The sequence below is a fragment of the Cinclus cinclus genome, chromosome 15, assembly GCF_963662255.1.
Source record: "Cinclus cinclus chromosome 15, bCinCin1.1, whole genome shotgun sequence".
In the NCBI taxonomy this organism is placed as follows: Eukaryota; Metazoa; Chordata; class Aves; order Passeriformes; family Cinclidae; genus Cinclus; species Cinclus cinclus.
In genome coordinates, this window is record NC_085060.1 from 18,911,618 (window position 1) to 18,938,316 (window position 26,699).

A 26,699-nucleotide genomic window follows, 5' to 3' on the forward strand; every position below is an offset into this window, starting at 1 on the left:
TATGGCCCGTTGAGGGGAGGGCACTCAAGCTAAGGGCTCTTGGTACATTTAGTGGAATACTTCTGTTACTGACTTGTGGCTTTCACCCTGTTAGAGTCATTTGGAACATTAGAAATAACATCTCTAAGATCCATATATCATTTATTACACAATTTCACGCATAGTTTAGGGAAGCTGTGCTTGGTTCAAGTTCCACCTTTGGATTAACATATTGATAAATGTAGTTGCTTTGCATTTGTGCTTTATTTTGACTGCTGCTTTTCCCTTTCTGCAGAAACTGCAATACCCATCTGTGCAAAGGACATCAGTGATGATCTGATGAAGGAGTTTGCTTTTCTGTCTGGTGAGTATGAGAACATCTTCAGGGTCTCTCTCTCTCCCTGTGGTAATTAAATACTCCAGACAAACTTCTTTGCTCTTTGTCAGGGTGATACTCCACACAGGCTGTTGCCCATCAGGTAGTATCCAGTGCCACTAGAAATGTTGTTAATAAAACATGCAGGCAGTTTGAAAGAGCAGATTAGGTTTCTGTCTCGTGCCAACTGTAAAATGTTCTTACCTCCCAGCACTCAATGCATTAACAAACATTTGCTGTGAAATGTGTTTCTCTAGGTTCCAGACCAGTGTGTTTATTTGCCCTTGTGTTTCTGATTTCTTTTGCTGTCCTCTGTAGTACAGTCAGTAAATAAAGGAAGTACCTGGTACTTAATACATTTGTTTCTAGCACCTACACTTGTGTGTTGTGCTTGCACTCAGAGGCAGATTTGGCTCTGTTCTGGTGATGTGATAAACCCCTCTGCCAATGGCAGTGTGTGTTCTGACCTGACTGGTGCACCTGGGCTCTGCTGCTGGCCCTCCTTGTGGCCAGGGAAGCATCCTTGTCTTTTTTCCAGGTGGAAGAGGGAAGGACAAGGCTTGGATTATCACCCTCCCCGACAATGCTGGCTTCAACGAGGTGCCTGAGGAGAAAGTGTCCAAAGTCTTAACGTACCTGACCTCAGTCCCAAGGTATGGGGCTCCCTCTTGGCTCTTGCCTGGGGTGGGCACAGCTGTGCGTCCTGCCTGGTTTAGGCAGGGATCTTCAGGGCACAGCCACGTGTGGAGGTGACGGGCTTCTGCAACTCTCAGAAGGATGCAAGTGTCCAGGTGAGGTATTTTGTGTGCCAGGAACTGGGGAGTAGGGAGTAGACATCATCCCTGTGATCTGTCGGCTGGAGTGCATCACACATTTAGTTGATTAAGTTTCTAATTAACAACAAGCTTTCCTCAAGCTTTGGCATGTGTCACCACTTAAATATGCCATGCCACTGCAAAGTAATATTTTGAGATGTACAAATAGAGCGTCATTACTGTGGAAAAAGAGAAATGAAACCAGAGGAAGAAACTAATTAGAGGAACAAAGCATTTGGGGTCCCCTGGCAGGTGATGGCTCAGCAGAGAGCAGCAGCTCCCATTCCCTGCCTGTGTGTCAGGGTTCAGCTGCTCACAGTCTGCCTGTGCCTCATACAGGCCTGGGTACTTAGATTAATGGCCCTCCTATTTCTTGCTGCTGAACCTGGTGAGTCAGTTCCCTGGAATGCTTAATTTTCATGAATAATGCTTGTTTTGGCAATTTTTTTCCTGCAGGGAGAGCAGGCTGACAGCAGCTGATGGGAGCTTTCCATCAGCAGCTGATTTGGAAGAAGTGTGAAGTGTTTAGGTACCTCTGTTTAAAAAAAAAAAAAAAAGAAAAAAAAAAGGAGCTTCTGGTTCCTCTGTCCTCTTTTTTTGTGGACTCTGAGGTTTCAAGGACTCCTGGCCCAGCAGGAACAGGAGCTTGCCAAGTGCTGGCCAGAGGGGTTTCTCCTTCATCCTGTGCAGGCAGCCCTGGTCTGTGCATCTGCACTTCCCAGCTCTGTCAGGTTTCTCTAAGGCTTCTTATTCCATCTGACTGTAAACACCCTGGCATTAGCATGATGAGCAGTCTTGCTGTCCCTGTAATAGGTCAAACTCAATCAAGAAACTAATGAGAGCTGCGAGCTTGCTGGTGATTCAAACACGTTCAGCATGTTTTTAGTAAAACCACTTTAATCATCCTGCTCTGCTCATCCTACCACCATAACAGCCTGTCCCAATGTCTGATCATCTTAAAATCATGTTCTCCCTAAAACTTTGGAGCTGAAAGGCTCAGGTGACCAGGCAGAGCATCACCTAGGTGAGGGTGGCAGGTCTGTGTCAGCTTGGTGCCCCTGTGTACACATCCCTCAGCAGAACCACACCGTGGCATTCGAGCTCCAACTCTGGCCCAGAAAGTCCCTGAAAGAGGTAAATATTTACCTGCCAGAGGTTTTTTATTTCCCCAGATATCTGGGTTAGGTGGGGGTGCACCAACACCTTCTTACCTGTGGATGTGCAGGGGCTGATCAAAACCACACAGCCTGTGCCTTTCCCCTGCAAAGGAACTGCACAGTGTCCTGCCCATACCAGCCTGAGAAGACCTCGTGGGTGTCAGGTTTGTAGGATCTGGGGAAGCTGAATTTCATGAGGCATTTTTCTCCTGGAAATAATTGTTAGATAAAAGAGATGGATGCTGAAAGCTACTCCTGAGTCCTCGAGGCGAGTGCATTAGTAGCTGAGCCAGGAGGAAGGTGAGTCCTGCAGGCAAGTTAATTTTTGGTATTTCTGGGAACTGTGCTGCAGGCAGGAGGCAGCAGAAAGTGCTTGTGTGCATGAGCTGTAAGGGAGGATAATTAGTAGGTGCCCACTTTCTATTCTGTGCACATCCAACTCAAAGTGCTGTCCTGCTTGCCTGCAGTGGTGTGCTTGAAGCAGAGGCCCAGGGAAGTGTGACAGATCCTGGGATTGCAGAAGAGACCTCAGGAGTGATAAAGCAGCACTTTAATCAGGCTTGGATTGAAGACTGTGACAGTGTGGCCTGTACAGCAAATACAAATCAATTCTCTAGCCTAAAAGAATTTATCTCTTCCAGGTTAAGCCAGAATTCCAGTAGAAGTTTAAAGAAAAAAAAATGTAAAAATCAATTGAAGTCAGTTATGATATCTGTAAGATTGTTATTACAAAAAACTGGCTTCGTTACTACTAAAGTAAAATTCGAAAACTCAAAAAATTCCCTCTGAGTGCAGCGTTGGTGTGGTATTACCTCCAATCCTGTGTGCAGTTCTGGGTGCCAGATTGAAAAAGGATGTGAGCGTCCTTGAATGTGTCCAGAGGGAGCAAGTCTGGTGAGAGAGGTTGGAGGAATGTGCCGTGAGAGCAGCTGAGGGATCTGGGCTTGTCTGGTGCGGAGAGAGGAGGCTGAGGGGGGATCCCATCGCCCTCTGCAGCTTCCTGAGGATGGCATGTGCACAGCAAGGTGCCCAGCTCTTCTCCCTGGCATCCAGGGGTAGGATGTATGGGAATGGTTCCAAGCTGTGCCAGGGCAGGTTTAGGACAGACTTTAGGAAGCATTTATTTGCTGAGGGGGTGTCAAACACTGGAACAGTTCCCCTAGAGATGCCATTGATTCCCCAAGCTGTCAGTGTTTAGGGGGCATTTGGACAATGCCCTTAACATCTTCTAACTTTTGGTCAGCCTGGAATGATCACTTGGATTAGATTATCACGGTGGCTCCCTTCCTACTGAAATGTCATATCTGTTCTGTTCTTTGGCTCTCCAGCTTTTTGGTGTTTAGACAAGCTTTGCCTGTTTCATTTAGGTTGGGAGGGAGGTACAGAGTGGTTTAGAGCTGTGACTGATAACACAGAGGAGTGGCACGTGGAGGGTGCTGGTGGCTATAAATACCTCTGAATTTCAATACCGGGCAGGTCCTGACGGTGTGCTCTGATCCCACCAGCAGCAAGGAGCCTCTCAGTCCTGTGCTAAATCTCTCAACTGCAGGCTCCAGGATCCAGTTTCAAGTCCTGCAAAACATCCCAGGTCTTTATTTTTAGTCTGGTGCATCCTGCTACTCATACAAATTTAAGGATGAGGGGGGGAAAAAAAGTGACAGGAAACATCCAGAGAGAAATAATCCTTGCCCTGCTTATCTGTCGCCATCTTTCTGCTGCTGGATGCAAACAAACAGCCCTCAGAAGCTCGGCAGAAAGTATTGATTTATTTTTATTTTCAGTCTAAAAGGTACATCACAGGCCTGGAAATCTGATAAAGCTGCAAGGCCTGGGTTGCAAATAGTCACAGGCTTTCTCCACCGGCCCTAGAATAAATGACAAATGTCCCACAACAGGGACAAAGCTGTCAGACTGCTGGGAACTTTCCTCTTTGTTTCTGTAAGGGAACTGATAAAGGTAAATTAGCATGCTCAGAGGCTGCTCTCTGAGCATAACCTTATCCTGAGTTAATGGCTACTTCAGCTTTTCTTAACTAGTGCTGCACTACAGTCTGGCTGCCTTCTCTCAATTACTTGGGCTCTGGGGGTTTTCTTCTTCAGGTTTTATTATGATTATAGCAGTTCTGTGTAAACACAGTTCAGATTTTTCAATTGCAGACTCTTGGGAAACACCAAGGGGGGTTGGGGAAATAGTTTCTTATAGCTCAGAGACATACCTTTTACAATTTTAGACTGCTGAAAAACAAAGGGTTTTATTTTTGCCTCAAATCAAAGGACCCTTTGGCCTGCTCCCACTCGTCTGGGTCACTTAGCTCATGGTGGGGGTGAACAGAGCTAACAGAATCCTGTAGAATTGTCTCACGTTGCCTAAACTATTCTAAGCAAATAAAGATTTTGGCTGAAAAAGCACTCACCATGCTCACAACCTCAGACTTTTTTACATGCAGAAGTCCTGTGTATGACCCATATGTAAAAACTGATATTAATTTTCTTTGCTCTTTTCTTCTACACTTCAAAGCTACCAAATAAATTCAAGTGAAACCCTTGCACTTTGGGTGTGATGTTCCAGATCCATAAGATCTGTAGGATAGCTTGGGAGTTGGGTGCCTCTACATGTCTTCAGTCAGTTATTGTTATGAGTCAAAAGGAATTTTGTTTTTTATCCCTCTGAGCACAGCTGCTAATTCCTCTTAAATATATTTGTAAGAGTTGTAGCTGCCACAGACCAGAGCAGCAAGATGTGTGCTGAATGAAATCTCCTGCACTGGCTTCAAGCGTCTTTTTTGTTTTTTTATTTTCTATAGTGACTTGCCAAGTGTTGTCTGCTGTGTGATACTTCTGAGTAACCCACCACGTGTTTGCTTTGCCAAGCACAGGAATTAGCAGACATGATGCTGGCAAGAGGCTGCTTGCGCAGGGCAGTGCCCAGTGCAGACACCTGACCCCCTCTGGGGAGCCAGCACGTGTACTGGGAGCCTCTCCCCAGCACTGGACAGGGTTGTGTGGGACATGACTATCCTGTTTCAGCATCCACAAAATAAATATTGCAGATATTACCTGAGTATCCTGTAAATACACTCACGGTAGAGGGCTTGGTTACAAGCTGGCCTGGCCATAGCTGTGTGCAGTTTGTACCTCAGCTGCCTGCAGTGTGTGCTGGCACAGCTGAGCCTGCCTGCGAAGGAATATTTGAATTGCAAACAGGGCAGCCTTGGGGCCCTGCCAGACCGGGCACCCCTGAGTGGCTTGGTCAGACTGGGCATTTCAAAGCAGCTCAGAGGGTTGGGGTGTTAAAAGGGACGTCAGGAGCTGTGCTTGCCCAGCCAAGAGGAGTGTGCTGGAAAACACCTCCAAGCAATCACTGCCTCCCCAGCAGGACGTGCTGGGAGAGCCACCAGAGCCTGCTGGAGCACCAGCTCTCCTCCCAGTGCCAGGGGGGCACTGCCCTGCCCTGCCCTGCTGTCCCCTCTGCTGTCCCCTGCCAAAGCAAGCCAGGAGCCTTCGTCTGGCTGCTGCGAGCTGGGCTCAGCGGGAGGAGCTGGCACTGAGGGCAGGGGTGTCTTGGGACATCAGTGAGGGCAGGGGTGTCTTGGGACGTCAGAGAGGGTAGGGGTGTCTTGGGACATCAGTGAGGGCAGGGGTGTCTTGGGACATCAGTGAGGGCAGGGATGTCTTGGGACGTCAGAGAGGGCAGGGGTGTCTTGGGACATCAGTGAGGGCAGGGGTGTCTTGGGACGTCAGAGAGGGCAGGGGTGTCTTGGGACGTCAGAGAGGGTAGGGGTGTCTTGGGACATCAGTGAGGGCAGGGGTGTCTTGGGACGTCAGAGAGGGCAGGGGTGTCTTGGGACGTCAGAGAGGGCAGGGGTGTCTTGGGGCATCAGCTCCTCTGGCCTCTCTCTGCAGGCTCCTTCTCGAGATGCCTTTGGGTCTCGAGCAATCCGATCTCCAACAGTCTGCTGTCACCACCTGGCACACAATTCACAGGTGATGCTCAGCCCTGGGCTACCACAATCACAGAAAGATTGGGCTGGGAAGGGAGCTGTGGAGATCCTAGAGAATGGATTGGGTTGGAAGGGATCTTAAAGATCATCCAGTCCAACCCCCCAGCCAGAGCAGCTTCACCTGGAGCAGGTTGTGCAGGAATATCTGGAGATATTAAAAGCCCCAGCTTGAGTTTTTTAAATATCCAGATAAGGAGGTTTCACAATCTCTTTTCACAGCCTGTTCCTGTGTGCTGTCACCCTCTGCAGAAAGACACTTCCCCTCATATTCAGATGGAATTCCCTGTGTTTCAGTTTGTGCCTGTTGCTAAGCACCACTGGAAAGAGTTTGGGAGTTCAGGAGGATTTTTTCAAAGGGAATTTCAGGAGCTGTAGAAATACTAAAATGTGGTTTGCATTCTGAATTCTTGGATTTGGGGATTTTTGGGACCAGAGTCACTTTTCTTGGAACATTATCTGGTTACTGATATTTTCTTATCTTGCAGTCAGCATGAGTCCGACACTAAATTTATCCTGATCCTGGATAGAAGACTGGACACATGGACATCAGTCAAAACGACTCTCCAAAAAATAGCAGTAAGTCCTCTGTAATGGTAATTGCTTTTAGTGTACTAAGTCACCATGCCTTTATGGTATCTCCTTCAGAAAACACTGGGAACCAGGAGCAGTGCTGCTCCTGCTTTCTCTCCAGACAGCAGTTTGCTTTATGGCCCTGTAATTAATTGGAGTGCATAAATGAGCTGTTTGTGTATTAATTTGCTTGTTTGATCCATTTGCTGGGTTTTACACTCTTTTGCAGTGGTTCAGATATGTTTTGTGCCATGTTCTATGCTTTTGATGGGTGGAAAATTTGGTTTCATATATGTTCTTGACACTGGTTATTTGTTTACTTTACCCAGTTGTTGATGACTGGAAGTTTTAGGTTCTTTAAACAGGCTTCACAAGCATTTCTATGTGGAGATGGGTGGAAAAATTTGTTTTAAAAGTGTATGGATGCATTCATGTGTTTTAAATGATCTAGCACACATGTTCATGTGCTACACAGCAATTGCAGATACTTGAACCTAGCTCTCAAGTGGGGTTTTGCAGTTCTGCATTCTGCAGTGTCTTGGAATCAGAGCTTGGATTTACAGTAGAGCATGCAACTGTAGGAAAGTCATGTTTATGGGTGCATGGGGAGGCAGGAGCTAACAGAAAAATCCTTTCCTAACTACCCCATGCCATGTGGGTAGGTCAATGGAAATATTCTGAGTGTATTATTATTGTGTTTGTTTCTGCTCATAACCATGGAATGGTTAAAGGCATCGGTCCATCTGAGAAAGGATGAAGTGAAGGGTATGTACTGAGACAGACAATGCTTACCTGGTTCTGATAAAGTTAGATCTTGTGGTATTTTAAATTGTTAATACTGCTACAGCTGAACATGGTGCTAAAAATACCTGGCTTTGCTGGCTTTTTGCTGGTCAGCATCCCATAGGAGGCAGAGAGGGTTCCCTTTTTGCAGAGGGAATGAGATACCACTAAGAGTATTTTTGGTTCTGATTTTTCTGAGTGTTAGAAACTGAACTTGCAAGTGTGGTTACCATACTACTAGAAAAAAAGCAGCATTTAGAAAATAGTTCTTGAAAGTGATCATCAAAATTCAGTCCTGCTGCCAGCGTTTGAACAGGTGCTAATACCAAGAGCATCCTTTAAGGGTGATGTACTTGCTTTGCATAGTCTGGAAGTTTCAAATGGGAAAAAATCCTGTCCTAATTTGTAGCTTCTACAAAAGTGTCATTCATTTTGCGTTTAATAAGAAAATGTAATTATTTGAGCATACACCCTGTTTGTGTACCTGAGTGTGCTGCGTGTCCGTGTGGAGAGGTGACTTTGCCTGCAGTATCAGGGCTGTCCATGCTAAGAATGGGAGGTGCTCTGTGCAAAGAAGATGAGAAGCAGGAAACCTCTGTCCACTGAATCTTGAGACTTGGGAATATTGCCTTAAAAACAGTCTGGTCCTAAATGGCTGTCTCTGTGTCCAGAAGGTGTAACGAGAAAAATTTAAGTCTTGATTTTTTTTCCAATCACATCATAAACCGTGATACAATTTAAATATATATATATATATATTTGATCTTTGTACAATATTGGAGTAAGGGAGTGTCATGAAGCTGACTTTAAAGCACAGACCGTGTCCTATTTTTCCCAGCATATGTATATGCAATTGCAGCTCTGCGGTGGTGCATCTGATCTTGAAAATTTTTGTATCGCACTGTACAGATTTTTGCTTTAACTCTTTATGTATGTCTCTAATTGCCTGGGCAAACCAGGCTAACGCCGGCTGTGGGGAGCAATGTCGGGCAAGCCTCGGGTTTTGGCCGGAGCCTCTTCCCTTGGTTTGCCCTCGGACCACTGAACAGCTGGAAAAGGCACCTTGGAGCAAACGGCAGGGGGGAAAGGGAAGGGTGAGAGCTCTGAGCTGGGAGCCCAGTCCTCGCTGCAAAGAGCGTCTGCAGGATGATTTTTGGCATTCCACCTTAAAAGCGAAGCCGGTGCTGGGGAGGAGAGCGGGGCTGCCAGCCGGGAGCCGGCAGGGCTGCCTGCCCTCCCGAACCGCTGCCGGGCCAGCGGGGCTGAGCCGGGCCAGCGCCGGCTCCCTCGGCTCCCTCGGCTCCATCGGCTCCATCGGCTCCCTCGGCTCCATCGGCTCCATCGGCTCCATCGGCTCCATCGGCTCCATCGGCTCCAGCCGCAGCATCGCTCCATCCGCAGCATCCGCGCCCAGCGCATCCCGCTCGCATCCCGGGCGCGGGGCGATGGCGGAGGCGGGCCCGCGCCGGGGCTACCGGCCAGCCCGGCATGCGGTAAGGCTCGGGCCCGCCTGCTGCGGGCCACCGGCACTGCCTGGGGACCGGCACCGGCACGGGGCTGTGCCCACAGCGCTCGGGGTCCGGCGGCGTGGGGGGATTTAGAGGGGTCCTCCGTGCAGGAGTGGCCTGGCGCTGGTACCGCTGGGTGTCACTGGTACCGCTGGGTATCACCGGGGTATCACTGGTATCACTGGTACCACTGGGTGTCACTGGTACCAATTGTACCTGTGGGTGTCACTGATACCAATGGGTATCACTGGTACTGCTGGGTGTCACTGGTACTAATGGTACCGCTGGGTACCACTGGTACCACTGGGTGCCACTGGTACCACTGGGTGTCATTGGATGTCACTGGTACTAATGTTACCGCTGGGTATCACTGGTACCGCTGGGTGTCACTGGGTGTCACTGGTACTAATGGTACCGCTGGGTATCACTGGTACCACTGGGTGTCAGTGGCTGTCACTGGTACTAATGGTACCGCTGGGTATCACTGGTACCACTGGGTGTCACTGGGTGTCACTGGTACTAATGGTACCGCTGGGTATCACTGGTACCACTGGGTGTCAGTGGCTGTCACTGGTACTAATGGTACCGCTGGGTATCACTGGTACCACTGGGTGTCACTGGTACTAATGGTACCACTGGGTGCCACTGGTACCACTGGGTGTCACTGGGTGTCACTGGTACTAATGGTACCACTGGGTATCACTGGTACCACTGGGTGTCACTGGGTGTCACTGGTACTAATGGTACCACTGGGTGCCACTGGTACCACTGGGTGTCACTGGGTGTCACTGGTACTAATGGTACCGCTGGGTACCACTGGTACCACTGGGTGTCACTGGGTGTCACTGGTACTAATGGTACCGCTGGGTATCACTGGTACCACTGGGTGTCAGTGGCTGTCACTGGTACTAATGGTACCGCTGGGTATCACTGGTACCACTGGGTGTCACTGGTACTAATGGTACCACTGGGTGCCACTGGTACCACTGGGTGTCACTGGGTGTCACTGGTACTAATGGTACCACTGGGTATCACTGGTACCACTGGGTGTCACTGGGTGTCACTGGTACTAATGGTACCACTGGGTGCCACTGGTACCACTGGGTGTCACTGGGTGTCACTGGTACTAATGGTACCGCTGGGTACCACTGGTACCACTGGGTGTCACTGGTACTAATGGTACCGCTGGGTACCACTGGTACCACTGGGTGTCACTGGTACTAATGGTACCACTGGGTATCACTGGTACCACTGGGTGTCACTGGGTGTCACTGGTACTAATGGTACCGCTGGGTATCACTGGTACCGCTGGGTGTCACTGGGTGTCACTGGTACTAATGGTACCACTGGGTACCACTGGTACCACTGGGTGTCACTGGGTGTCACTGGTACTAATGGTACCGCTGGGTGCCACTGGTACCACTGGGTGTCACTGGGTGTCACTGGTACTAATGGTACCGCTGGGTGCCACTGGTACCACTGGGTGTCACTGGGTGTCACTGGTACTAATGGTACCGCTGGGTACCACTGGTACCGCTGGGTGTCACTGGGTGTCACTGGTACTAATGGTACCACTGGGTATCACTGGTACCACTGGGTGTCACTGGGTGTCACTGGTACTAATGGTACCGCTGGGTACCACTGGTACCACTGGGTGTCACTGGGTGTCACTGGTACTAATGGTACCGCTGGGTACCACTGGTACCACTGGGTGTCACTGGGTGTCACTGGTACTAATGGTACCGCTGGGTACCACTGGTACCACTGGTACCACTGGGTGTCACTGGTACTAATGGTACCGCTGGGTACCACTGGTACCACTGGGTGTCACTGGGTGTCACTGGTACTAATGGTACTGCTGGGTACCACTGGTACCGCTGGTACCCCGTACCACTCCCGGCACTCTCCATCTGCAGGAGTGGCTCTGTCGTTGCTCCTGCAGGGAGGGGGCCCTGCGCAGATCTGTGCCCAGTGATGCTGACAGCATTTTGGGGGGGAAGGTAATTATTCAAATTATTCTGCCGGCTGAAGTAAAGGTAGCAGAACCCTGGGGAGTTTCATTCTTCTGGCGGAAGTTAAAGGCTCAAATCAGCAGTACCTGGAATTTTGTTGCATGGCTTTTCCTTTAAGGGGCAGCAGAAAGTCGTTAAGGTCAGCACCTGTATAAGGACTCCTGGCCTCAGTCTGCATTGCTCAGAAAGAAACTTACTGGCAGATACTATATTTTTTTTTAATGTTTATTAATTAGCAACCTCATGGATACTCCAGTGAACTGCAGGGAAGAATAGTCTCTGAAAACTGAGTTCCTAAAACTGGGGGAAATGTAAAATTAACGCTAAATGTGTCAGAATGAGACACTCGGTAATGAGGCAGTAACTGTGATGCTTTCAGTGTATGTCCTTTATTGTTCTTTATTAGCCCAGTTTGTCTATATTGATTAAATCAGGGCTCTCTGCGTGGTTTTAGTTAAGTGTGCATTTAAAAAGTTGCTGAATTGGCTTTAAGCTATGATGTGTGTGTCCTGGGAAGGGGAGGGCTGTGTGAGCATGGGCTCTGGTCAGTGAGGCAGTGAATCTAGTGAAATGTTGCCAGCTGCCTGATTTAATGGAATTGTGCTGGTAGTTCTCTGCCTTTCCTGGTGTGCTGCAGAGGGCAAAGCTTTAGAGGGTTCTTTAGGTGTTTTGTTACATAACCCCAGGTATATCAAGTGCACAGGATTCTTTTTAGTCTTACAAATTATAAGATAAAGCATAAGGCAAGATTAAGGATCCTTTTGTCTTTAATTTCTTTAATATATTGTGGGAGGGGGTTTCTTTTCAGCAGTACCTTCAGCATCATTAGAATTCAGTTTTCAGGAACTGAAACTTCAGTCCTGAGAAAAACTGAAATCGTCACAATGATTAAAAAAGATACAGTCCCTACAGGAATGTTATGTTAAGGAATTACTGCTCTCTGTAGGTTTTTTCCTAACATTTCATCCTTTCCCTTAAGTCCCTAAGAAGGCACAGGACGTGGCTTGTTGGTTTCTACAAGTTCATTTCTTGTCTTGTTCATTTTTTCCATACTTGGAATACATTAGGTATCATTTGCAAAGCTGTGTTTCTTGTTTTGTACCTACTCCTGAGTGCTGACCTTGATCCTGTATGTATAAGATCAGCTGAAAAATCCCCAAATGCTTTCTAAACTGAATGGAAACCATATCATCTGCCCTGGAAACCCAGCTATTGTGAGGTGGAATATCAAGGAGCAGAGGGGATCCAGCTGTGTGTGTAAGGTTGTCCCTGTGGTGGAAGGATGTGGGTGCTGTGTGGAACATGTTGGCATCCTGCAGCCAGAGGTGTCCCGGGGTGTTGGGTTTCCTGGGATATATTTTTTCTCTTATCTTGTATTTGCATATATTTATGTGTACAAACAATGGGATGGGAATGCTGGAGCAGCTGTTTTGTAGCTCTATTCCATCACAATCATTAGTTTTATTTTCCAGAATCAAGCAAGGGAGATGGAACAGCTTCAGCTGCTGGCACAATAGAGGAATTTATCTTTGTTACAAAATTTTTTAATAACTTTCTAGCCAGTAGCACAATATTAAAAGCTGACAAGTGTTTGCTCAGGCCAATTAATAAAGCTACATGTACCTTTTGCTTTGAACAATGTTTGCTTGCAATAGCTTAAAATAATGGATAAAGCTTCATTATTAAGCTTACATATTTCTACTATGTAGTTTAACATATTTTCCTGAGGCCCATCTCTACACAGCTCACAGCCCTATGGTTTCTTGTCTTTGCATCTTCAGCATTCTTGCATTTCTCCATCCTGAGATTTGCTTTCCCACAGCTTTCTGAGAGTTCTGTACCTTTTCTGTTTCCCACACAGGGGGACCCCTGCTCTCAGACAGGCACCTCTCACTTTCTCCTGTGCAGTGGAATTTGGGCAGGCATCTAGGCTTGTCTCCTGGAGCTGTGGCTTCCCTGCCCCTGGGCTCTAGGAGCAGACATCCAAAGCCTGCAGGTTTCCCCATGGGCCAATAGGGTTTGGAGAGGAAGCCTCTTCCTGCAGGGGGTTTGCTCTGTGCCCAAAGGGTGCCTGGTAAAAACGACTCGAAGGAGTAAGAGAGGCCAAAACTCCAAGTGCCAAACAGGGTGAAAGGGACAGGGAATGAAGGGGAATAGTGATATCAGACCCAGGGAGGATGGATTTCTGGCTGGTTGTTCTCAAAGATATTCCTGCTGCATTTTTCAGGAGAGGGTCAAGGTAGGAGCCTGAAGTTCCCAGAGGAGGCATTTTGTGATGCCCAGGTGCTGGAGCAGGAGCACAGCACCCAGGGCCTGGAGCCAGCACCAATGTCTCTGGAATTTAATGGTTTGTGTTTTTTCCAATGCCAAGTCTTTGGCCCTGGCACCACTCTTGTTGACTTCCAAAGGGAATGAGTTTGTCATTTCATTCACAGTCTTTTTTTTTATTTTCTGCTCATACTTAAAATAACAGCAGATCAATATATTGGATTTATGTGGCTTATATGTTCCTAAAAGTCACTGTCCATTTCTAAGGGAAACTGTGGGCAGTGGAAGCCACAAGCTGCCCCTTCCTACCCAGGAAAGCAGAGCAAATGTGTGCCAGGGCAGTTCCTGGATGCCAGATCTCAAGTGTAAATCAGGCCTGTGTTAAACAGCACTAATGCATGTGTGTGGGAGTGATCTTTGTTTGAAGGCACAGATGAAGTGCCTTGCAGTGCAAAGTACCTAAATATGTTCATTATTCTCACCCTTGGTGTAGAGGTTATTAAAATGTTTTGTGGAGGAAGATAATATAAGGAGGAGAGAAATGTAACCTGGCCTGGCAGGATCTCGGAGTAAATCAATCATGTCTTAATTAACTCAAGTCTTTGCATCATGTGCTTATCCATTATTTAATGATGCAACTCCTACTTTCTTAAAAATTCTTTTTCATTCTCAAGAGCCCTTTTCACAGATCTATTTAAAAATGCACCTGCCAACCATATGCTTGAAAAAAGGCTCCAGCAGTGTAGACAGGAAATTCCAAATTCTTGCCACAAATTAAATGTTTCCTGGTAATTACCAAGGGCAAGATGAGTGTGCTTGATGCAGTTATGGGATGACTAGCAAGTTTGGCAATAAATTTTGCTTCCTCAATCTGTCATTCCTCTCAATGTTCCAGCCCTCTGTTCCCTGCTAAGTTGTAATTTCACTCCCCAAGTTGTAATGATGAACAGTATCTATATTATTAAAGTTTATAATAAGTGTGCCTCCAAGCTGAACTCCTGCCTGCTCCAAAGGGAAGTGGGGCTCGACAACCCTGCTGCAGTTACATCCCATATCTCTAAACCACTCCCAGCATCTCCCTCCTGTTTTAAAAATAAGAAAAGGCTTTCAGGAGCAATGGGAAAACCACCCTAACACGGAATGATTCCCCCTCTTTTCAGTGCATTGGAAGCTGTTGCTGGACCTGCCATGTGCCCTGGGTGGATGTCATGATGTCACCTGTGTTTCCTTGCAGGCGTCCTTCCCAGGGAATCTGCACTTGGTGATGGTTCTGCGTCCCACGGGGTTTTTCCAGCGCACCTTCACTGACATTGGCTTTCGGTTCAGCCAGGAGGATTTCCTGCTCAAGTTACCGGTACGGCTCTGCAGAGCGGGCTGTGCTCAGAGCCCGGCCAGGCTCAGGGTGGTGCTGTCCCCCCTCTGCTGGGGTCCCCCGCAGAAGGACGTGGATCCTCTGCAGCACTGAGAGGGCTCAGCCACTCTGACCTGGAACCAGGCTGGGATAGCTGGGGGTGCTCACCTGGAGAGGAGAAGGATCCAGGGGGACCTCAGAGCTCCTTCCAGAGCCTGAAGGGGTTCCGGGAGAGCTGGAGAGGGACTGGGAACAAGGATGGAGGGACAGGACACAGGGAATGGCTTCCCACTGAAAATGGGTAGATATAGATGAGATATTAGGAAGAAATTCTTCACTGTGGGAGTGGTGAGGCCCTGGCACAGAGTGCCTAGAGCAGCTGTGGCTGTCCCTGGATCCCTGGCAGTGCCCAAGGCCAGGCTGGACACTGGGGTTTGGACCAGCCCGGGACACTGGGAGGTGTCGCTGCCCATAGGAGCAGGGCTGGAAACTTTGTGATCCTAAAGGTCCCTTCCAACCCAAACCATTCTATGTGAAGAGTAGCCAGGAATTTGTTTGATGTCTGGAAAGTCAAAAGACATGTCTAGTGGAGCTTTTGCTGTGTATTTTATCCACACTTGTCTAAGTGTAGACTCCATACCAACATCATGCTGGTATTTGTTCCTAAAATAGCAACTGAAATGAGTTTATATTCTCAACTCAAAATTTCCACACTTTTAAACCATCTTATTTACAGGACATAATAAGAATAATGAAGAGAAGAAAAGTACATTTATAGAATATAAGATTGATGCTATTACAAACACAGAAAACAAATCAATGCTTTCCTTTTGGAAATAGCATGATTTTCACAAACTCTACATTTCTCACTCTAAAATGGCTGTTCTTTGCACAATTTTGAACATTCCTGACATATCTCATGGCAGATCAAGACACACAAAAAAATAATGAGTACATATTTATGTGAAATTGCCCTGTGCTTCACAACTTATTAAGATGTATGTGTTTACTCTTACCAGTTTACTGGTCATGCATTGCTTAAACCTGCAGCACTTTGCTTTCAGCCCTGCTCTGCAGCATCTCCCTGTGCTCTGCATTTAGGAAAGAAAGCACCTGGAGATGAAGGTTGGCTTACAGCAATGGTCAGATACACCAAATAAAAGTTGTGTTAAGCTCTAAGTGTAAGAAGGGAGCCCTGCTCCAGAAGAAGGTGTAGAGCACACTCAGGTTTGAGGTGTTGGATTTTGCCCTATTCTGACTCAGAGATGGGGCGACTGAGAGGCGTTTTAAAAAACTTTTATTCCATTTTTAGTTTCTTATGAAGGGTGAGACAATACAGATATTATAATTCAAGCTGTCATAATCAGAAGCCAGCTATTTCCTAATTACAATACATTGTAGGCGTTTCTTGGCCTATCAGCTTTTGTCACATCATGCTGTAAAATGCCTTAAAGCCAATCATCTAAAATCACCCTGTTGGGAGCAGGTTCGGGAATCAAGAGACAACTCAATATGAGTTAGCAACTTGTTTTGTTTATTAGTTAAATACTGTACTTCTTCATAGTGTTAATTATCTGACATGCCACAATCACGCATAGCAGCTTAAACTTATTGGACAAAGCTGTCTTAACACACGACAATGTGACACATTTCATTGGTGAATAAAGCTGCGTCAAACTTCTGCTTGGTCAGCCGTGCAGTTTCCAACATCTTGTTAAGGCATTTTGTTTATCAGTCTCTAGTACATTGCTTCCTTCTTTTGTTACTATCAAGGTTATTTACAGACTTATTGGAGCTCAATGTTACGATTGTGCAAAGCAGCAAGAGACCCATGGCCTCTTGCTTCTAACCAATCTCCTACATCACCCCTCGTGGGTTCTATTAAAATATCATAGTTCTAGTTCTCCAAAGTACCTGGTCTTATTTGCAAGGCCATCCTTTGAAACCTTTTTCAGCAGGGGGTTGTGATGGGCAGAGAGTGGTTCCCGTCGCAGCAGTGCCCTGTGTGTGTGCAGGTGGTCATGCTGAGCTCGGTGAGTGACCTGCTGACCTACATCGATGAGCAGCAGCTGACCCCGGAGCTGGGGGGCACTCTGGAGTACTGCCACAGCGAGTGGGTCGTCTTCAGGACGGTGAGTGCGGGCTGGCCACGGCCTCCCAGCCACCTGGGTCTCCCTGGGGAAGGTTTTCAGTCAGGCAGTGAGCATTGGGGGCTGGAAGTCATCCCCAGAGCCACTGCCCCTCCTAGATCAGACGTGTAAAGGAGACAGGAGGTGTTAGGCTTTGATGGGAACCAGGGGAACTGGGTGATTGACTTCCTCAGGCTCCTTCTGAAACTGCTTCTGAAAGATCTTAGTAAATCTTTATTAAAATTCCCTTAATGGGAGATAGCAAATAGGCTTTTTGGTTAATAATGGTCACTTAACGTGATTAAGATCAGAACTGTGTTTGGGAAGCAGGGTAATGCCTACTGCACACTGATCAAATGCAGAGAATTTAGAAAATCTCCTTCTAGGCTTGTTTCTCTCCCTTTGCAAGGACTATAGTTTCATACTGCCAGAAATCAGTTGTTGTGCCTTGCTGGATGTTTTCATGCTTCCTGTACACTGTCAGTTTTCCCTGGGATGTTGTCTCCTAGATGGATGGCAGGTTGATGGAGAACATTATGGAACGTTGTCTCTGTGTGCTGTGGACACCCAGCCCTCTCAGAGCAAGGGCTCCCCTGGCACACCTGGTGAGCTGTGGGAATGCCGTGGACCCCAATTGCAATCCCTGTGTCCCAGCAGGCCATAGAGAGCTTTGCACTGACCGTGAAGGAGATTGCCCAGATGCTGCAGTGCTTTGGCACGGAGCTGGCCGAGACGGAGCTGCCGGAGGACATGAACTCCATCGAGCACATCCTGGCCCTGCGCACCCAGAGGTACTCCCAGCTCAAGGTAGGGCTCAGCACAGCTCTGTGCCTGCACTGCCAGCTGGGCTTTCTGCCTTCCCCTTGGTTTTATGCCCGCTGTTCCTCCCTCTCGTGCACGTGTGCATCTTGTCAGACAAGGCAGAGAGAGCATAGCAGGGCTGTTCCCATCTTCCCTTTGCCATGCACGGAGCACATCCCCCTGCCAGCAGCCAGCAAATGTCTGAGCTGCCAGCTTCCTCCTACCTGCAGCAGTCGCTGTCTGGAGCTGCTCCTCCCCTGGGCTGTGCACGTCTGGCTGCCAGGAGGGCCGTGGGAGGCTCTGTCATCTGCGTGCTCCTGTCCCCAGCTGGGATCCCCTGTGTCACCCTCTTAGCCGCAGAAAGCTGCACGCAGAGCTCATCAGCAGGGCTGGAGGGCTGGTTTGTCCCCTGGTCGCTCTGCCTGCTGGATCTTCCCTGCGGGCACTTCAGGGAACTGTGCTGGAGAGCATCCAAGGTGAAGACTTCTGTGTAAGCACATGGTGCAGAGCATCCATGATGTGATTCCTGTCTTCATGAGAGCCTTTATGTTTTATCTTAAACAACATTGCTTTCTTGAATATTTAAAATTTATTTTCCAACTCTTTGTGATTGTGATTAATATTACTAAAGGAGTCAATGGAAAGTCTAATGCAGCCAGCTACTGCTTTATCAGCCTGTTGTCTTTGATGCTTCTGCATCTTTGGGAGCAGCACAGGCCTGGCCCCAAACTCTTCCTTCAGAAGCAATCACTGTGTTAATAGTTGTTATGTGTGGCTGAAGAATGAGCTCCTTTGCTTTGTGACAGGTTTCATTTACCTAAGTCAAAGAATTGTATCTATTTTAATTTATAGTCATTTGTCATTCGTGTGACAGCAAGTTCCCAGAAAGCTGCCTCTAGGAAATGCTGAAAATGTCATCCAAGTTGTGCTGTGTGTAGGCATAAATACATGTGTGCATGTTCAGAAAGTATCATTAGAGATACTGTCAATGGGCCTCCATCTCCTCTTTGAAAATGAAGAGTAATATAAAGTAGCAGCTACAGCTATTGCAACATGACTCCGTGACTTCTGCTTCATGCTCAGAACTGTGGCCACAGGGTAGGGGGCAGGTATCAGCTCCACAGGGTAGGTCTTTGTATAAGCCAGCCAGCAGCGCCCACTTTTCTCTGTGGAGAAACAAAACCCATCATGTGTTTTCATTTGCGTAGAAAGCCCAGCAGCACTCAGTACAAGCCATCTGTTGCTTTTAATTCCTCATCTATTAATTTCAAATATCAAAACCACTAGTTGGCTTTTGTCTGAAATGAGGTCTGTTGGCTTTTTTTTTCTTTTGTTCCGTCTAAGACCATGAAATACAAAAGCAGATGAGAAACTGCACAGATTGTGGTGACAGTAAGACATGGGATCCTTGTCTCTCTCATGGTAACACCAAGATTGGTACAGTTGATTCCTGAATTCAAATAATTAGTCAATCACAATAATTTATGTAGCTGTGATGCTGAACAGAAACTGGTGGCAAGAACAATGAAAAGATGACAGAAATTAATTAAACAGAGTAACTAATAAATTAACCCCATTGCTATATTGAACAGAAAAAGTCAAGTTGCCACCTGTTTGACAGTCAGACCACTTTGCTTTGTGGATAATGAATGGCTGTGAATCAAAAGAGGAACAGGGGTCTCTGGAGAGTGAAGTATAAGAGATGGAATAAGAGCCACCTGCAGTTTACAACGTGCTGCATCATTCCTCTTCTGTTCTGAGTCTCCTGCCTGTGGCACTATCACAGGGGGATGGGGTTTCTGCCTTGGATCATCTCCCAGGGTGTTTCAGTGGCAGGGCTGCAGGCTGGCAGTGGGCACTGTGTGTGGGAGAGAAGTTCCTGCAGCTGTGTCGTGCTCCTGGGCTGTGAGCTCTCTGGGGCAGGCAGACATTGAAGCAAGTCTGGGCTTTCTGCATCTTCTCCCTGAAGAGGTTTTGCCATTGTTTCTCTCACAATAGAAACCTGGCCATCTCCTAGGATGGGCTGTTACTCCTCCAGTACCTGTTCTCCCGTGGACCGTACACAGATCACTTCTTCAGGGCCGCTTGCACCTCAGTTCATCAGCCACGTGTGTTTTCTCCCTCCTCATTTCTGTGTTTGGCCTCTTTTTCCTGAAAAGAGTTGACTCAATGCACATGTTTGCTTTGGGGCTGAGCTCAGCCAGCACAAAGCACCTCAGCCGATGCTGACATGAAGGGTTTAAATTCTCCCTGAGCAAATGTTGTGTTGGGAGTGGTGATTTTGTGTGTGGAGGTTGCAGGGAGTGGTGCTGTGTGGGTCAGTCCTGGCTTTGCTTCCCCCATGGGATGCTCCTCTTACAAGCTCCTCTCCTGACCTTGATGAAGAAGCACAGCCTTCAAGCTGTGAAAAATCTGGCTTGAAGACATGAACTTGTGGACAGGTATTTCCCACCACCACCACCTGCTCATCAGGAGGGAGCTGGGGCAGTGCTGGCCTCCTGAATCATTCTGTGGCCCGATGTATTTACATGTACCAGTTTGCACCCAGCCTGATGACTGGTCCATGGCTCAGCTCATGCAGCTCCAGGGGCTAATTCCATGTTCAGAGGACTAAAATGTCTGCTGGGAGTCCTCAGTGCTTCAGTTCACACAGGGAAACTAAGGCAGGTGAAACAAAATGGCTTATCCTTACCTCACAAAGATTAGCCTGAACGAGGAATGTTTTGTGTTGTACAGGAAGATATTACAGCAGTCACAAAGGAGGGAAAGTTGCTTTTGAGCAGTTTTGAAGAGCCTGACTCTGGGGAGTGCAGTCAGGACCAGCAGCAGGAAAGGCCTGGGGACTGGGAGACTGTGAATAGGTGAGTGCACTATGTTCCTAAATTCCCTGACTTTTCAATTGAAATGCTCAAATTTTTTAGGTGTGGATGTGTTGTTTAGGTTACCCATCAAAGACAAAGGTACCAGAATTTTGCTCCAGTCTGTCAAATTACTGGGAGACTTCTGTCATGATTTTGACTTGCTCTGATCTTTATCCCCACTGTTCTGATGAGGCTGTGGAGCAGATGCAGTGCTCTCCCATGCCAGGCTCCCAGGTTTTACCCAGATAAATGGAGATAGCAGCAACTGCTTCACACAGATGCTGTCCTCTGCAGTGGTGATTTCATTAAATCTCTCTCTGAGATCATCTCAAGTCATATGTACTTGTCTGTTGACTTCTTCTGAGACCTTGGGTCCAGAAGAACCTGTGTAAATGAGCTCTAAGTCTTGTCCATCTCTGCTTGCCCTCTGTCTGCAAATTGTTCCAATCCTGTCCTTTTTCTGTGCCCAAGGTTGCTTGGTCAGCTGCATGAGATGGAGACTGCCTTTGATGGCTTCTGGGAAAAACACCAGTTAAAAATGGAGCAATATTTACAACTCTGGAAGTTTGAACAAAGTTTTCAAGAGGTAGGATCAGATCTGCTTCCATTGGCAAAAGGGAGAGTTGGAGATCTGATGGAGAGGAGTTTTTAGATTTTTTATTTTGAGAGTGTTTAATTTCTGCTGCTGTTCCTTGACTGTGGCAGGGCTGGCTAGTTTGGGGAGATGGCTGTGCTTCCTCACTGAGAGCTAATTTAGGTATCACTGCCCTGCAGTCGCATGGATTTTGCTGATGAAAGCATCTTTTAATTTAGAAATTACTTCTTGGACACTAGTTGTATTGTTGGATTTAGCAATCTTAGCTCAAGTGTGATTAATGTTGGGCTCAGAATGATTTCCTGCCTGTGCTTTGTACACTTTTACAGCAGTCTTCTTCTCTGTGTCCAGGTCAAGAATGCCATTGAATTTTTAATGGGTCAGCAGGCAGAGCTGCCCGACACTGGTGACAGCATCCCCCAGGTGAAACAGAGGCTCAAGGACCTGGAGCATTTTGATGGCATGGCTCAGGTGAGCTGATCTCGCACAGAAGCAGCACTAAGGAAACACAAGAGCCACATTCCATGTTTGTGGTAGGAGGTGTTTGCTGAAATCACCTGGTTCTGGTGTAATTTGCTGGCAAGTGCTGCACAAAAGGATGGATTTCACATCTCTGCTCTGAGCAGCCATGCTGGGATCACTCTGAAAGCCAGAAACAGGGTATTTAATTAGCATAGTTAAAATAAATTGCTGAGCCACCGTGAAAATCTGGAACAGATAGATGTCTGAACGTGGGGGAGGTGTGGGATTTAATGAGCTGGAAGAAGAATTATTTATATTTTAAGTGCTTTAGCTAAGCTAATAGGCAGAAACTTGTTACCAGGCACATGGAGTTGCAAAAAAAAAGTTGTATCCTGACATGTCTGTGACTTGAACATAACATATGGGCGAAGACTAAGAGATGTAGGGGAAAGAAGAGTGAAGTGACTCACAGGAGCCCAGCTAAGGGTGTGACCTTTGCAAAGGGATGTGCTGGACATGTGGGCCAGGGTCAGCAGAGAAATCCTGAGGGATCTGGATACAGGAGAGAAGAGTTCTAGAGAAAGGTCTGAGGCTTGCTGGCCATTTGGAAGAAATGTTTATGGAGAGAGGGAGGAGGATCAAAAAGCCATGCCAGTGGAAAGCCAGTCCTGGAGAACCCATAACCATTACACTGACTAAGGTGGGCAGAAAAGATGCTGTGTTCTTGGCATCCAGATAAACCTGAGCTACTCCAATTCCCTTTGGTTCCTGGGAGCACAGCGGGCCTGGACATCAGCTGCAGTTTACTCAGAGGTGCAGTTCCTGAGGGGGAAGTGGTACGTTGCCAGCAGGCACTCACAGCATTGCTAGTTTGCTGAAATACTGTTTTCTTCTTCGTTTTCTTTATAGATAGCAAAGGTTTGTCTTCCCAGGTGGTGTGGGCACTATTTTATCCAGTGTAAGCCACCCATGCTGGCTACACCTAATGGCACTCATGGCAGTCATCTCCACGTGTGCCTGAACTCTAAGGCAAGAGTGCGTGTTGGTACATGTGGACACTTCAGCACTATTTATTTCTGTACTTGTGCACTGCATTCTCTCCCTTTCCCTGCAGGATCTGATAGGGAAGGCTCAGGTGGTGATCCTGCATGGCCACCAGCTCGCAGCCAACCATCACTATGCCCTGAACCTGATCTGCCAGCAGTGCAATGAGCTGCGGCACCACTGCGACCTCCTGGCTGATGAGATCAAGAGGAAGCAGACGTGCCTGCAGAAGACCTTGGACCTTCACACCCACCTTCAGCAGGTACAGTCAGAGACACAGCACTCTGAGGAAAGAGTTAGTTAGCTTCTCTGTGGGGTTGGCCTCTCTTCTTAGCTGGAAGCAGCTGAAATGTGCAGATTTCTGCAGCAGTTGATGATAGAGAGGTGTTCCCCAGAGGCTGGAGGAGTGCCTCACCCCTCCCTTAGCTGGGCAGTCAGCAAACAGGTCACAGCTGGTGCTGGCAGAGCAACAGAAAGAGGTGGCCATCTCCACAGAGCACCATGTTCAGCTGCTGCTCTTGGTCATGCTTTCATGCTACATCCATGCATTAATTAACTTTGGAGTGTTTCATGCCCAGGATGACAGAGGTAATGTTTCACATGAACTCCAGCCCTTTTTTCTGAGCGGTTTATTAAGAATGAACATAGCTGGGTGTAAAATAAGGTGGCAGATTGGTAGATAGGCACAGCTGCTGTGTGCTAGCATGGAAGTGGAGTCATGTGGCTCCAACACGCCTTGATATCTTAATCAGCATCAAATATTCATTTAGGGAAATTCACACTAATTAGGCCAGAAGGCACATGGCTGTTATGTGCTTGAGTCCAATTAAGAGAAGCAGTGAATTTTGACCCTGTTCCATTTCCCTGTTTTGGGGAGCTGGGGAGCTCTTTTTCCTCTCTGTGTGCTCCACTTCAGCATGGTGCTGGTCTGTGGGGACAGATAGTTCCTTGGCATTCCCTCAGCTGTGGGACAGGGGCCTCTCCTGGGCTCCTTCAGGCCTGGTTGGTGCCTGGGGCTGTGCTGGAGGACAGCATGGTCCTGCTCTCCATGTCTGCCTTCCTGTTCACAGCACTGCAGATTCTCTTTTCTTCTTGGCCAGAGCATCTTCTCACCCTGTACACACCAGTGAGCCCCAGTTCAGGTGTGTACTGAGCCTCAAAAAACCTGCCAGCCTCCCTGTAAGTTCCAAAGTACCCACTGTAGCTTTCTCGGCTGAGAAATAAGCATTTGCTTTTCACTGGGGTCAGCTGTGAGCTAGTACTTCCATGTCAGGTGCACCACTGATATTAGCCAGGGACAGGTAGGAACAACTTGCCTGGGTCTGTTGAGGACTGCAGTTCCCTCACAGAAAAAAAAATGTGGCCTTTCTGCTTTCTACTCAAACCACAGTAAGTGCTGAGGTCTTTGGGAGGACTGCTCAGCTGCATGCAGCTGCAGTCAGGGATACTCCTCAGGAGAACCTCGTTGCAGTGGAGGTGGCACTGAGGTCTCTGTCCCTGTGCTGTCCCCAGGCTCTGCAGTGCTGTGATGAAGGTGCCTACCTTCTCGCCAACCAGCAGATGGATAAGTGCCAATCTAAGGAAGGTGCTCAGAAAGCACTCCAGGACATAGAAAGATTTCTTGAAAGCTCTTCAACCTACTTAAACTATGATCCCCAAGCCCTGTACTACGACTTTGAGTCAGTCTTAACACCTGAGTTGAAGGTAAGCAAGGCCTCCAGTTACTTGTCATACAAGTGAAAACAGGGTTGGAGCTGTGGCAGTGCTGTCACCTTTGCAGTGCTGCGTTTGGGTGCAAATTAACAATGATGATGTGAGTGTTCTTGGCTCTCTGCAGTGCCAGGTCCAGTCTGTGCAGGTGAAGCTGGAGAACGTTCGCAGCCTGTTCGAGAGCCGCCAGTCCTGCTTCAAGAGGCTGCTGGACAAACACGTGAGGCCCGTCCAGCTGGTAGCTCCTCGGCCAGAGAACCCATCCAGATCCAAGTCACCCTTATTCTCCCCTAAACATGGTAAAATGCTGGGCAATTGTGGTGTTTTCAGCTGATAATCTTGCTTTGAGGCAGGAAGAGTAAGGATTAGGATAGTTTTGAGATGCTGACTAAGCCTTGCTGGCAGATACAGAGTTATTGGATTGTGTTAAATACCTGTCAGGTGATTTATCAACATTCCAATGTTTGTGTTCATGTTCCCATAGTTGTGTGAAGGATGAAGCTGGTTGCTTATTATTTATTTCCACTTCCTACTCAGTGAAAAAGAGTTGTAAGTAGTGCACACCTCCAGTTCTGCTTTACTGGCATCCTGCTGGGCTGGAAACTGGTGAATTAACACTGCAGGGAAAAAAGGGCAGGGTTTATAAATTTATTAGCTTGCCTATTCTCTGTGGCTGTCTTGAGCTGGAAGTGACATAAAGTTAGACTGATGTTTGCAAAGGAGCTTGGAGAAATGAGGAGCTCAAATCTCATGAAGAGAAGTTAGGTGGATGCTTAACTCCTTTTGATTCTTCAGGGTGTCTTCCTTAAATCCCAGTTGTGGAATAATTAATGCCCATAGAGGTACAAATTCTCACTGAACTGAGGTCACTGAATGTTCTGCCTTAGTTTTGGTAATGGGATGTGGCACCATGTTAGCATTAAATGGTATTATTAAAACTTTCCTCCTTGGCAACCCTGAGTGTATTAGGCAAAATTAAGAGATTCCAAAGTAGCATCCCTGTATTTTCAAACAGGGACTTGCTAAATTATGTCAGAATATTAAATTCAGTCATCTGACCACATAAAAGCAATTAAACATTTGTTTTTTAGAGCAAGGTTTTTATGATGAATTAACAAATATTGGTTATGGTGAGTTGTAGCAGGTGTCATATAACACCAAAACAGCTTCAATTCAGGGAATCAGAAATGTAAATAGCCAAGTGGAGGGGTGGGAATGAAGCTGGATGCAATGAGGGAAATTAAATTACTCAAGATGCAGCCAGTGCAACAAATAAATCTCAGATTTCCTCTTCCCAGGCTCATGCCACCCTCTCTAAAGCACATTACCTTCTTCAGCTCTGAATGTTTAAACTAGAGCATTGCCCATTTTACCTAGCACAGCTTTTCCAGCTTTCTAGAAAGAGGAAAGGGTTAAACACAAATTACTGACCCAAAGAGTAGGGTAAATGGGTGGTCACCTCTGTGGGATGTTGTGAGGTCATCATCACTCAGCTGGATTTATTTCATGCCTTTATGGGACAAGTTTTTCCAGCAGAGGCACATGGTCACCTGCAAAGCACAGGTGTCCTCCATTAATCCTGCCTGAAAGCGATGATCAAGTGTGGGAAAGACAAAAGGCTCCTCTTTGGATAGATCATGACAAGAGAGCTTTTTAATAAAGTCTGTTTGATACCAAACATCAAACTGCTGCAGACCTGCTGGCATGATGGGCAGTGTCAAAGGCACATGCTGAGCTTTGCTTTGAGATGGATGGGTTTTATGGTGAGGCTTGAAACCAAACCAACTCTGAGCACATCACTTGCATCTTCTGTTCCTTCCTTTCTTTCTTGTGTTTTTATGCTCCTTTCTCCCCCTGCTTTCTCTGTCTGAGGGTGGATGCCTCCTCTTTTATCTTTGCCCTGGATTTGAAGCCTGTCTGAGAAATGTGGTTCTAATTTTTAAACCATTTTTTGGGGGTGGGGAGGAGGGGAGGGTAAATCCCTCCTGCTCTGAGGCCTCAGGTGTGCAGAAGTGGCACTGCAGGCTGGAGCAGAGCCCAGGTGCTGGAGAAGAGTGACTCTTGCAAGAGGAGCTGTGCCCATCTCCCCTCCAGCCCCATAGCTGTGTTCCCCTCTCCCAGGGGAGTCTCTGGGCAGGGCCACTGGCAAATCCTCACGTGTGATGGGGAGCATCACCATGCACACCTCTGGATGTCTGCAGCATCCAGAGCTCTCTGCACCACAGAGTGCAAGGCCTGGCTGGGATAACCTACAACAGCTGGATCTCACAGCTGCCCC

The 26,699-nt window shown here is 47.5% G+C and overlaps 1 protein-coding gene across 2 annotated transcripts in view; it reads left to right on the top strand.

Annotated features, from left to right (window-relative positions):
* Positions 1-298: 298 nt before the first annotated feature.
* The window catches only part of MCF2 (MCF.2 cell line derived transforming sequence), a 47,526-nt gene continuing 21,125 nt past the window's right edge, over positions 299-26,699 (top strand). For both annotated transcript variants that reach the window (XM_062502639.1, XM_062502640.1), the window contains exons 1-12: positions 299-343; positions 894-1,008; positions 6,813-6,903; positions 14,703-14,822; positions 16,835-16,951; positions 17,606-17,755; positions 20,486-20,610; positions 21,082-21,196; positions 21,557-21,676; positions 22,782-22,973; positions 24,224-24,415; positions 24,549-24,720. In XM_062502639.1, the coding sequence (XP_062358623.1) occupies positions 319-343; positions 894-1,008; positions 6,813-6,903; positions 14,703-14,822; positions 16,835-16,951; positions 17,606-17,755; positions 20,486-20,610; positions 21,082-21,196; positions 21,557-21,676; positions 22,782-22,973; positions 24,224-24,415; positions 24,549-24,720 (1,534 nt within the window). In that variant the 5' untranslated portion in view covers positions 299-318. The remainder of the gene's footprint in view (positions 344-893; positions 1,009-6,812; positions 6,904-14,702; positions 14,823-16,834; positions 16,952-17,605; positions 17,756-20,485; positions 20,611-21,081; positions 21,197-21,556; positions 21,677-22,781; positions 22,974-24,223; positions 24,416-24,548; positions 24,721-26,699) is intronic.